Source organism: Salmo salar, chromosome 15 (genome assembly GCF_965601325.2).
Source record: "Salmo salar chromosome 15, fSalSal1, whole genome shotgun sequence".
NCBI classification, from domain to species: domain Eukaryota; kingdom Metazoa; phylum Chordata; class Actinopteri; order Salmoniformes; family Salmonidae; genus Salmo; species Salmo salar.
The window spans coordinates 32,229,479-32,242,061 of record NC_138305.1 but is presented as its reverse complement, the minus strand read 5'-3'; the positions used below and the strand labels follow the sequence as shown (position 1 = coordinate 32,242,061).

The following is a 12,583-nucleotide window of genomic DNA, read 5'->3' as shown; positions in this document are numbered from 1 at the left end:
CTGTAGAGCACAAAATAAGAGTGTAGAGCAAAACCTCTCCAAGAGGAGGGTTGATGCTCATTTATAGCAGGGGTTCATCCATACTGTAATTCATAATTTCATACCAAATCGTCCACCATTCAGTTCTAGGTCATAGCATGATACCTACTGCCAGTACAGGTCGTATAGACAGCAGCTGATCAGTCATTCCTCCCCAGTCCCTCCAGTCCAGGTACTCTCCTTCCTCCAGGACATGCTGGTGACCCTCAAACCCTAGTTGGTCATACCCCACCCAGCTGGGACAGTAAATAAAAGGGAATTAGACAATGGCTACATTGTACGCACTGTACAGTATATTACTTCATATGTATGTTGCATTATTGTAACACATGATCCTAAACTCGTGCTTCTGGAGAGCTGCAGTACTGCAGGTTTTTGTTGCAGCTCAGAAGTGAGACAACTGATTCACATTATCAAGGTATTGAAAATCAGATGATAAGTTGAATCGAGTGTGATGGTTCAAACCAGGGACAATAGTCTACAGTACTGTGGCTCTCCAGGAGCAGGTTTGAGGATCACTGACAGTACCATTTTGTAACACTCTATCACAACACGACACCTTGATTGTGTATTGTGTTTCTTAATAACCAGTAATAAAGTATTCTCTCCCACATAAATACATATGAACGTTTAAAGAGCTATATGAACTTACAGTCCTCTGAGGATCTTCACAGAGCCCACTGACTTCAGTCTGTTTGACTCCAGGTTTGATGCCTCTTCATCTCCTTCATCTCCAAAACCGAACACGTCCCCATCGATCTCCAGACAGGATCCCTCAAAGCCAGGCCGCTCATACACCACAGCCTGAGGAGACCAAGGCCAAAGGTCAAAGGTAGGAGGGAGCGGTTCAAAGGGTGTTTGACCCCAAGACCTGATCGTAATGATTTGTGATTGGTTGTTGTTTTTCAATGTGTTTCCATAGTCAGACCAACAATACATTAGCTGACAACATGCTAAAATAGTATGTGAATTTATAAACCAGACAGGATTAGATAGCATTTGCTTTCTTTTAAATGTTTTAAACATTTGATTGAGCCTGTCTGGGGTGCCAGAAGGGTTTGTCCTTTTGGGACTTTTCTATTGGCTCCATTGTGCCAGGAAAACTCAATCAAGCGAAGCTAAAGTATTTGAAAGAACACAAATACTATTTGAACCCGGGACAACTTGAGGACGACAGTAAAGCAGAATGTAATGGTAAAGTAATGGCGTACCTTGACTTCATTAGGATTCTCCACCTTGAAGGCACCCTGCAACAAACAGAGATAATCAATCACAACAGCACTATAGTCCACTAATTAAAAAAGCACACAACATCGAGGTGGGAGTCAGCAGTATGCAAATTCTGCCATTTACGAACATAGCATCATGAACTGCTACGCTGCTGGAGACAGATGAGAGATTGCACCGCCCAGAGACTGGACAAGCCTCATTCAGATTGAATGAGTGCATGCTGTCTCTGCGTCTGAGTAATTTCAGTAATTTGGTACGACAGTGAACTTAATAACCTTCATGTAGAGTGGTATAGGACATAAAAAGACAAGGCAAAATGTCATTAGAACAATTGACAATTGCTCACTAGTCACTATCCAATTTTGCACGCTTGTGTTGGCCAACAGCTCACTCACTAGTCAGTCATGACTATTTGCACATGAATCTTATCACATGTCCATAAAATACATGGATTAAACTACATGTCCATGAAGATACATGTTCATAAAGATATATACTGTAGCTTTAGACAAATTTCCACAATTCAATAAAAGCAAAAATGTGGCTAAACGAGAAGATTATTCCAAAAATAAAGATAAACTTTTATGGTTTAGTTCATCCTTTGCATGTACTGTTCTTCTGCCTTGGAAATGATTTGCTAAACATTGGCACCTGTATTTTCAAAAGGTAATTAAACATTGAAAACAGAGAAAAAGGTAAAACAAAGGTTTGGAGAAAGAATAAAACAAAGATAAATTGTAAATGAACACAAGCCTTGTTTGTTGTTCATCATCCTTCGTGCTTCCATTGTATTTTATGGACATGTAGTTTAATCCATGTATTTAATGTGCAGTACATGTGTAGGATATTAATTTGAGCCAGTTTGCCACAGCAGGAAATTAATCCTGCAGTAAAATGATATGTGGATTATAATTCATGGCCATTTGTTGTAGGGGTTGATACCTTTTTCGTTAGAGAAAATCAAATTACAAACTTTAGAAGCCTTTTGAAACCTTGAATACACTACGAGTTTGCATTTCCTCCAGCATTTTCGGCAACAAAAGAGTGATCAAATTAAGATCCTACATCTGTTATTGCGAGATACTGTAGCACCCACCATTTTGAGGGGTCTGAGGGATCCGATGAAGGGTGTGTTGAACCCCCAGGCCTCGGGACAGGGGTACTCCCCTTTCTCCAACACCGCCAGGAGGCCCTGGAACCCTGGGTCACTGAACACCAACCACCTGTGTTGGGGAGGAACAGGAATACCTAAACATTATGTACACACCAATGGGTCAGTCATCTGTTCTTCTAAGCAGGGTACCTCCCATTCCAATTCAGTCAATTCAGCAGCGGGCTAATCCAGACTTGAGATCAGAGTGTTTACATCAATTAATGATTTACATGAATGCCCAACTTGTCTTAACTTTAAATCGGTCCGCAGGTGAACTGAGATTAGATTCAAATAATGGGCAATTTTGAAATCATGGATTCAATTTCCATTCATCGCCTGAATTGATTAAACTGAAATGTTAAGTTATTGATGCCAATCCTGGTTCATATTATGTCTGTGTATCACACATAAAACATCAGTGATAGATTTACAGTCAAACTCTATTCTCCATCCAATGCTGTGCCAGGTTCTTTTACCCCCAGTACTGTACAATGCTAGATTACCTTGAGTGAGACTAAGGAAAGAAAGACTGTACAGTACTCAGACATTCCATGTGAGTCAGAAAAAGAACCACAGGGAGAGTTGCTAAGGAAACACAGGCCAAAGTATTCAGGGAATAACATTGGTGTTGAGTTGATTACTAGCCTGGTTCAACTAGACTGAACGCTGTGCTCACCATTCAGTCTGGTGCCATGATGTACTGTATCATTGGTCTGGTGTAACCAGGCTAGATGATCACTTCTTTGACAGCCACAAGTATTCAACTCTAACTTTAACTGCCTCCAGTAAGAATTTCCGGGATGGTCGGGCACAGAACATAAATGATTCCTGAATGGGGACTTTTCGATCACACGTGCCTAAGTAAACTGTCTTTAGTAGCAGTTTGGCAATGAAGAGGGAAATGGTCTATTGTGGTGTACTTCAGCTAAGAGCCAGGGCACACAATGTTCTGAAACGTGCCTCTCACGTGGGAAAAATAACCTTTGAAATCTTTGCCAGATTCTTTCTTTCCTTTTTTCTCTCTCTACCTCTGTCTTTCTCTCTCTGCTTTTACCAGTCCCCCCCCCTCTTTCTCTACCTCTGTATGTCCCCCACCTTTACTAGTCTCCTACCCCACCCCTCTCTCTCCCTCTCTCTCTCTCTCCCTCCCCACTTTTACCTTTCTCTCCTCTATAACATGCAGGGGCAGGTTGCATATGGGACATTCGGGGGGGGGGGCAGTAATCATTATCTGTCAGTGAAATCATGGATTCATTCTCTCTCCTCAGCCTGCAAATCAATTCCATTAAAACATTATTTATCCCTGAGGGGCAATCACTTTGAGCATGTGAATCTGCAACAACAACACCATGACAGCATACCACATGCAAGCCACATTAAAACAAACGCCTCATTCAAAAACATCAACATGCCCATCATTATTTAATCCAGTATTTCCCAATCCTGGACCGAAAGGGGTGCACATTTTGGTTTTTGCCTAAGCACTAAAACACATGATTCAACTAATCAACTTACCATTACGCCTTTGATTAGAATCATGTGTGTTAGTGCTGGGGCAAAAACAAAAATGTGTACTCCTTCGCTCCAGGATTAGAATCATGTGTGTTAGTGCTGGGGCAAAAACAAAAATGTGTACTCCTTCGGTCCAGGATTAGAATCATGTGTGTTAGTGATGGGGCAAAAACCAAAATGTGTACTCCGTTCGGTCCAGGATTAGAATCATGTGTGTTAGTGCCTGGCAAAAACAAAAATGTGTACTCCCTTCGGTCCAGGATTAGAATCATGTGTGTTAGTACCTGGCAAAAATAAAAATGTGTACTCCCTTCGGTCCAGGATTAGAATCATGTGTGTTAGTGCCTGGCAAAAATAAAAATGTGTATCGCCTTGGGTTCCCAGGACCAGGTTTGGGAAACACAGATTTAATAATTTCCTGACTCTTCTTCAATCCAAATACTTTTCCAAATACTTAAAAAAAAAGCTTATCTGATCTGGCACTCTGAGCAGGCTTAGTTTTAAAAGTAAACAAATTATATTTGAACTCAGGGTCAGGTTCGTTAGGGCACACCCCAGAAAGGAAAACAAAAATCAGCATTTCTTATTGTCCCTCCCTTGTTCAATCAGTTTTATTCCCATTGGAACCCAATGAACATGACCCAGGTTTGGTTCAGTAGCAGCCAGAAGCCATGAAATAATCAACGTAGAGAATTAGGATTGCCTGGTTGCTCAAGGCTCCGAAATGTCATTATCTCCAACTGAAACAGTAATTGAATTCTCTACAATAGCAAGAGTTGTATTGCACTGCAGTATGTAATGCTGATCTCCCGCTGCCTACCCAGATAGCAATCTCATTAGAAGTACCATGAGGAGAATGCGTTGTTGCTGAGGAGGTTTACAACAAGAGCCAAGCAGCATACTAAACAAACTAAAGAGGTACCATAGACATCTAGAGGTACCGTTCAGGAGGACTACACACACTGACAACCCACAGTGGATCAAAAAGTTACCATAGACATTTAGGACAGGGGTGGGCTAACTGTTTGTCTTGAGAGCCACATCAGCATTTCGAAAATCAACAGGGCCGTAGATTTATTTTTACCAATTTGTTCATCAAAATCAATTTGGGGGCCGGGAAAAGGGCAGTTGTTTGAAAATATAAAAGGTCCATTATAATTTCGACTTCGTTTTTAATCTAGTTTCAGACGTTGAAGCGTGTCCTGGATTTTTTTTCTTCTTCAAATAATAAATAGAAATAAATAAAAAATGTATGCCGGATGTTTCAGTAACTACATATCTGCATGCAAGAGTAATAAGGTAGCATACCAAATGACACACTATTCCCTATTAAGTGCACTGCTTTAGACCAAAAACTGTCCGGCCCGTGGGCCGTAGTTTGACCACCCCTGATTTATGAGGAGCAAAGATGCACTTACACAGAGTGGACTGATCCACTACACCATAGACATTTAGATGTAGCATTTTAGGAAGAGCATAGATGCCCTACACCCAAGAGCAGGGTTTCCAAAACTCGGTCCTGAGGCCCCCACGTTTTGGTTTTTGCCCTAGCAATACACAGTCCATTCAAATAATCAAAGCTTGATGATGATTTGGTTATTTGTGTAGTGCTAGGGCAAAAAACAAAACAGGCACCCAGGACGGGCCACAGGAACGAGTTTGGAATACCCTGCCCTAGAGTGGACTGAAGAGGTACCATGTAAATACAACAACCATTAGATATACTTACACTCCAGAGTTGACTTTGATGGAAGCTGTGTTCTGTGGGATACCGAAAGAGCTGATCTCTACAGTGTCGTCATGGTACGGTGCTAGCCTGCCGTGGCCCTCTGGCTCAGTGAACAAGTCAATATGGGGAATGCTGTAGTCCTACAGAGGGGAACACAAGCCCAGGAACAGTTACCATACTGTGGAGGGAGAATTGTGATTGATTGCATTGTGTTAACACTTTATTTAAAAATGACAGATATAATGCTTTATATAAGCATTTAAACCACAGCATTGTTGAATACTCGTTTCTGATGACCTTTAAAGGCCATTCTAGGGTGTGCATTATGTTTCTCTTTATACCATGGGTGGGTCTAATCCTGGATACTGATTGGTTTAAACCCGCATTCCAGAAGGTGTCTATTCCCCAAATTACCACCAGCAAAAGCTAAGACTCAGCCCAGTCAGGCAATTTATAAACTTGATCTCCACTATAAAAAGCATCTAGACATTATCTCCCATTTCTTTTAGACTAGCATTTGATTTTCAACAGCGGAGATTTGTATAAACCTTGGTGCCTGTCTCTTTGACATTTGCAACATTGTTTCAATATTGAAATTTGGTCTCCAGCTGTCCCATAATAATGAACGTGTTGGGAGTCGGGATGAGACAGACAGCAGGCAGCTTTTCTCAGCCAGTCAAAATCATGAATCAACTGGCATACTTTTTATGGATATATACAAAGTAATGTCAATAGAAAACAGGTCAAATTAAACACAGCTAGTTTGCTGTCTTTTCAGCTGCAGTTTGAAGTGATTGTGTTAGCTGTGTTTACATTTCAGCAGACGCGATTATCGCAACTTACAGTAGTGAGTGCATACATTTTTATTTCTACTGTTCCCCCTTTGGACTCGAACCCACACCGCTGGCGTTGCAAGTGCCATGCTCTACCAACTGAGCCACACGGCTAGCTCCCTTGAACAGCAGTGTCCTGACAAGAGACCACATTTTCTATGCCAGGCAAAATTGCGCATCATTATCTCATTGTTATGGATGTATCCAAATAAATGTCACTAGAAAACAGCTTAAACAAATGCAAATGCAGCTATTTTTCTGTTATTCTGGCTGCACTGTTTGACGTGACAGTAAGTTAGCCGTAGTTGGCTAGCTTGCAAGCAAGGGATAAGAAAATGGCAAGACTTAACGACTGGGTCAAGTCTCTGATCAGCCGATTTTGGTAGCAACCTTATATTTGTGTCGGCACTATATCTCTTGAAAGAATGAAATAGTATGAATAAATGAATCAATCATTATTTGAATATGTTGGTAACCCGTTGTATAAAAGTGATAATGCCCTCTAAGCCGGTGTTATATTGGCACAGTTTGCCGGCAGTCGACTTAATAACACCGGTGTGCCAATATATCCTCCAAACACCGGCTTTTCCAGCATTATCACTTAAGTAATGTACGGCAATAACCAACAGCTATGAGGTTCATTCTAACATGTTCTATGTTTGAGTTGCTTTTGAAATAAAAATGTGAATTAAACATTATTGGGATTGTTGAATTCGATTTTCATAATAGCAAGCTAGGAGGACTAACGTTTTGGTTAGCTAAGCTAAGTCTATTTGTTTGGTTATCAAAGCAACTAATGTAGCTATCTAGCAAAGTTAAACTTGCTAGCTACTTCAATGGATGTTTAACATATTTCTATAAGCAAATGAACACATTTCTATAAGCAACTGAACACATTTCTAGCAGCAAATGGGTTATATTATAACCATGGGATAAGCCGGATAATCAACTCAGGCCTTTATGCGTTCTATGGAAAATAATGCAACTCAGTCGACGGTCAGTGGCAGTCTGCTGTGCGACACCTGTCATACCGTGCATTATTTTCAACAGAACTCATAGTCCCTCGTCAGGGTTGCCAAGTCTAGCTACATTTCTAACCAATGACCTCAGAAAACCCGTCCACAAGGCCTGAAAACTAGCCCAAAATAGTTTTTTTTTGTGCAGCAAGAGAGGAGTTGCCACATTTATCCAATAAACCTTTTTCCCATAACGTTATCAAGTGAATTAAGAAGGAATATAGAAGTCATTTTTAACGATGTAGGCTACGAAGCAAAATTCGGATTCCATCAAAATATTACTTATTGCCAGTTTAAGAATATGTCGCAAGAGAAAATATAAATGGCCCGTATCAAACTATCCCGATCATTTTCCATCAATGGATGTCGATTTAACTTGTTTTGACTGCTATGATTAACTGCTATGTGTTTATAATTAAATATCAACATTACCATGGTTTGCTGAGCTAGATGTAGGTAGCCTATATATTGCCCCTGATAGGCCAACATCTCATTTCAGGGAAAAGTCCACAATGAAGCTGACATTAAATGTGGAGAATGATACATTTGTTATAGAGCTGTGACCATGATCACAATTGATGACTTCAAATGTAATTAACTGACATTGCCATTAATAATTTCATAATAACACAAGGCTACAACAACAGAGTTATAGGCTATTTATTAAATCTATTTGCCAGCTCCAGGTAGGCTGCACAAGTGGCACAAATTGATTTGCAACGACTCCAGCGATACCGTAAGTTCAACATATTTATTGTATCAAATGGTAGGCTACAGTAGCCTAGAATGGCATAGAAATGAATAGCCTACTTGATGGCCAACAGATGCAGGTGTACCCTATCATTCTCCACATGTTTTCCCATAACAGAAGCACACCAGGGAGTTCCATAACCTCCATTTCAAATGTACACTCACGCTGCGCTCCAGACCCTAGAACTGAGCATGAGTAAAACCCTTTGCTTATCCATAAGAAAAGTCGACATTTGAATGCAGTTTACTTTAAACCATCTCTGAGCGAATTTATCTAAAGAGTTCTAGTGTGCGCCTAAAGTCGCTTGACAATGCTTTGTCGCCGTTCTGTTAGTTCTAGCACGTTAATATGTGTTATGGAAAGACGGTGTCTCCATAATGACCAATCTAAATAGCCTACCTACAACTGGTAAAAAGATGTCATGACGTGCGTGCTGCTCTGTCTCCGTGGCCCAGCTGCAGCACTCTCTCAACCAGTGCTCTCAACACACACACATCCCTCCAGCCTTCAGTAACAGCTCACTGCAGTGAAATATACTGTACATTTTTTGAGAGAAATGCCATGGCGGCCACAGTGCAATTAGAAGTAGCCCAAAAACCTGCCACCCGCGACCAATACATTTTCACCAGCGACAACGTTTTCAAAGTAACCCAACCTGTTGGAAATCAGCAAACATGGCAACCCTGCCCCTTGTTGATTATCCCTTATGTATTATTAGCCTTTATTATGTCTTATTATAAGGCTCATGATATGTTACGGTGTGTCTCTCTATGTAGCAACATTTATAGTAGAGGGGACACTCACCCATACAGCCAGTCGGATGGAGCCGATGACCATTGGTATGTCGACATGGGGGTGTGAACCTGGTGGCCCTGCATCTGCCCAGACATTGGTCAGCTCAATCGGCCCCTCCTCTAGGGCAATGGAACGCCCCACGAACCCAGGCCTCTCGTAAAGCACCCAGCTGCAAAGACAGATAGAAGCAGGTAAACAACCACATAAAATATGAATAACAGAAATAGACTAATTGGAACAATATGATTATCTCTTTCTCTTAATTGATGTATTATTTTACATGTATTTGATTACTGTTGTATTGATAATGGATTTGTATTAAACATATTCGTGTGAGTGGGAGACGCTGACAGAGGGATTCCCCTGGAGAGGGGAAACCGGAGCTAAACAGGTATTCCATGTCTAAAATCCATGTCTGGTTATCAAGTCTGTAATTGCATCTGAAATTAAATGTAATTGCTGATGATGTTTGTACCTCTGAAGCAGACCTTTGACCTGTTTAAGTGCTCATGTGACACTTGTGATCTGTACGGCTAGTTGCCAAGACCACTGTGCCTTATTTGGAGGTTCCTACAAGATTTAGTGACATTGTCGACAGAACAGTTGTTCCTGATAGTGGCTATGTAGACCTTCTTTATTCTAACTGCAGAAATGCATACAAGGCACTCCCTCGTCCTCCCTTTGGCAAATCTGGCCATGACTCAATTTTCCAGCTTCCTGTTTACAAACGAAAGCTCAAATGGGAAGTACCAGCGATATGCCCCTTACGAAAGTGGTCGGACGAAGCAGACGCGAGGCTACAAGACTGTTTTACTAGTACAGACTGGGATATGTTCCAGGATTCATCCGATAACATTGAGGATACCACAACAGTCACGGGCTTCATCAATAAGTACATAGACAATGTCGTCCCCACAGTGACTATAAGAATTAATCCTAACCAGTGCTTAATTTGTACATTTGGAGGTGCCGGAACAAAAAGTGAGCCCGAGAGGGGGGTGACCCGGGGTAATCTGAGGTACCAGAAAGCATATAAAGGAGGGTTTTTTCATATAAAGGAAGGTTTTTTTTCATGCATTGCATTGCATGCATTATCTTGCTTTTGTGTCCTGGCATAGATCAGTAGAGCCACTTGCAGAAGTTGCACACAATGGGGAAAATATTTTGTAGCCTAAGTCTCAGAAAAAAAATGTGGCCCTTATAAACGCATTTCATGCAATTCTATTTCATTTTAGAATACCTCACAAATGATCGAAATGACAGGCTACTTTGACACTGACAAACTGAGATGAATAAAAACGACCTTAACTTCAATCCATCATTGGCCTTGGCCTAGGCCTAGATGTGTGTAAATGGATGGAGGAAAGGAGGAAATTCTAGTTCTAAAAAAGCTTTCTAGTTTCAATGACTCACCCAATGATGCTCAGCTCACTCACTGGCGACGGCCGATACGCTCGTGCCAAAAGCTTATCTCTCTCTTATTTTACTTGGTAAAACAATGCTGTTCGCTCAATAGGCCTATTTGGAAGCTGACAACTTGGTAGCCTACAGACAGATTAGTCTTCTTTTCAGCGAGATCCCTTTGCTTTCCAAGCTGTATTTTCCCGCGATTGTATTTGAAATATTGTGAAAGGCCTGTTTTGGCTTCATGCTATTCACTGTCAGATTTGCAACGTGTTCCTGACTGTAGGCATGCCTCGTGATTGGGCTACACACAATCCACAGCTAGGCAATTTAGCTTTTTGATAGGCAGTCATTGTAAATAAGAATGTGTTCTTAACTGACTTGCCTAGTTAAATAAAGGTTAAAGAAATGTAAAAAAAATGTACATGAAGGCAGGGTAAAGTGACCTAGATATCAGGATAGATAATAATAATAAGAGTAAAATTTAGAAAAGAACAGAGTAGCAGTGCCAAAGTGTGGGAGTGCCAATGTAGTGTGTGTGAATGATATGGCGTGTATATATAGTCTAGTGAGTGTATATATAGTCTAGTGAGTGTGTGTAGGATCAGCGCATTAGTTTAGTATTTAGCAGTGGCTTAGGGGAAGAATCTGTCTCTGAGCCTATTGGTCCGAGAGCCGATGCTCTGGTACCATTTGCTGGACGGTAGCAGAGTGAACAGTCTATGGCTTGGGTGGCTGGAGTATTTGGCAATTTTTCGGGCATTCCTCTAACACCGCCAGATATAAAGGTCCTGGACGGCACGGAGCTCAGCCCCAGTGATGTACTGGGCTGTCCGCGCCACCCTTTGTAGTGCTTTGCGGTCAAGGGCGTTGCAATTGCCATACCAACCGGTGACGTAGCCAGTCAAGATGCTCTCGATAGGGCAGCTGTAGGACCTTTTGAGGATCTGAGGGCCCATTCCAAATCTTTTCAGCCTCCTGAAGGGGAAGAGGCGCTGCCGTGTCCTCTTCACGACTGTGCGGGTGTGTGTGGACCATGTTAAGTCCTTAGTGATGTGGATGTCAAGGAACTTAAAGCTCTCGACCTGCCCCACAACAGCCCTGTTTAGTTTTTTTTTGTTTTTTTAACCTTTATTTAACTAGGCAAGTCAGTTAAGAACAAATTGTTATTTACAAAGATGGCCTACCCCGGATGACGCTGGGCTAATTGTGCACCACCCTATGGGACTCCCAATCACAGCCGGATGTGATGCAGCCTGGATTCAAACCAGGTACTGCAGTGACTCTCTTGCACTGAGATGCAGTGTCTTAGATCACTGCGCCACTCTGGAGCTCACATACAGTGCCTTCGGAAAGTATTCAGACCCATTTACTTTTTCCACATTTTGTTACATTACAGCCTTATTCTAAAATAGATTAAATAAATAAATACATCCTCAGCAATCTACACACAATACCGCATAATGACAAAGTGGAAACAGGTTTTCAGAAATGTTTGCAAATTTATTCAAACTAAAAACCAGAAATACCTTATTTACATGTGTTTTCAGACCCTTTGCTATGAGACTCGAAATTGAGCTCAGGTACATCCTGTTTCCATTGATCATCCTTAATTTTTTTCTACAACTTGGAGTCCACCTGTGGTAAATTAATTTGATTGGACATGATTTGCAAAGGCACACACCTGTCTATATAAGGTCCCACATTTGACAGTACATGTCAGAGCAAAAACCAAGCCATGAGATCAAAATAATTGTCCGTAGAGCTCAGAGACACGATTGTGTCGAGGCATAGATCTGGGGAAGGGTACCAAAACAGTTCTGCAGCATTGAAGGTCCCCAAGAACACAATGGCCTCCATCATTTTAATGGAAGAAGTTTGGAACCACAAAGAGTCTTCCTAGAGCTGTCCACCTGGCCAAACTGAGCAATCGGGGGAGAAGGGCCTTGGTCAGGGAGGTGACCAAGAACAGACGGCCACTCTGACAGAGCTCTAGCGTTCCTCTGTGGAGATGGGAGAATCTTCCAGAAGGACAACCATTTCTGCAGCACTCCACCAGTCAGACCTTTATGGTAGAGTGGCCAGACGGAAGCCACTCCTCAGTAAAAGGCACATGACAGC

The 12,583-nt window shown here is 41.6% G+C and overlaps 1 protein-coding gene across 2 annotated transcripts in view; it reads right to left on the bottom strand.

Annotated features, from left to right (window-relative positions):
* The window catches only part of LOC106571166 (uncharacterized), a 45,282-nt gene that overhangs the window by 16,609 nt on the left and 16,090 nt on the right, over positions 1 to 12,583 (bottom strand). For both annotated transcript variants that reach the window (XM_014143919.3, XM_014143918.3), the window contains 6 exons: positions 9,068 to 9,227; positions 5,664 to 5,803; positions 2,366 to 2,492; positions 1,251 to 1,286; positions 692 to 843; positions 149 to 275 (listed from right to left, as the gene is read on the bottom strand). In XM_014143919.3, coding sequence (XP_013999394.3) covers positions 149 to 275; positions 692 to 843; positions 1,251 to 1,286; positions 2,366 to 2,492; positions 5,664 to 5,803; positions 9,068 to 9,227 — 742 coding nt within the window. The remainder of the gene's footprint in view (positions 1 to 148; positions 276 to 691; positions 844 to 1,250; positions 1,287 to 2,365; positions 2,493 to 5,663; positions 5,804 to 9,067; positions 9,228 to 12,583) is intronic.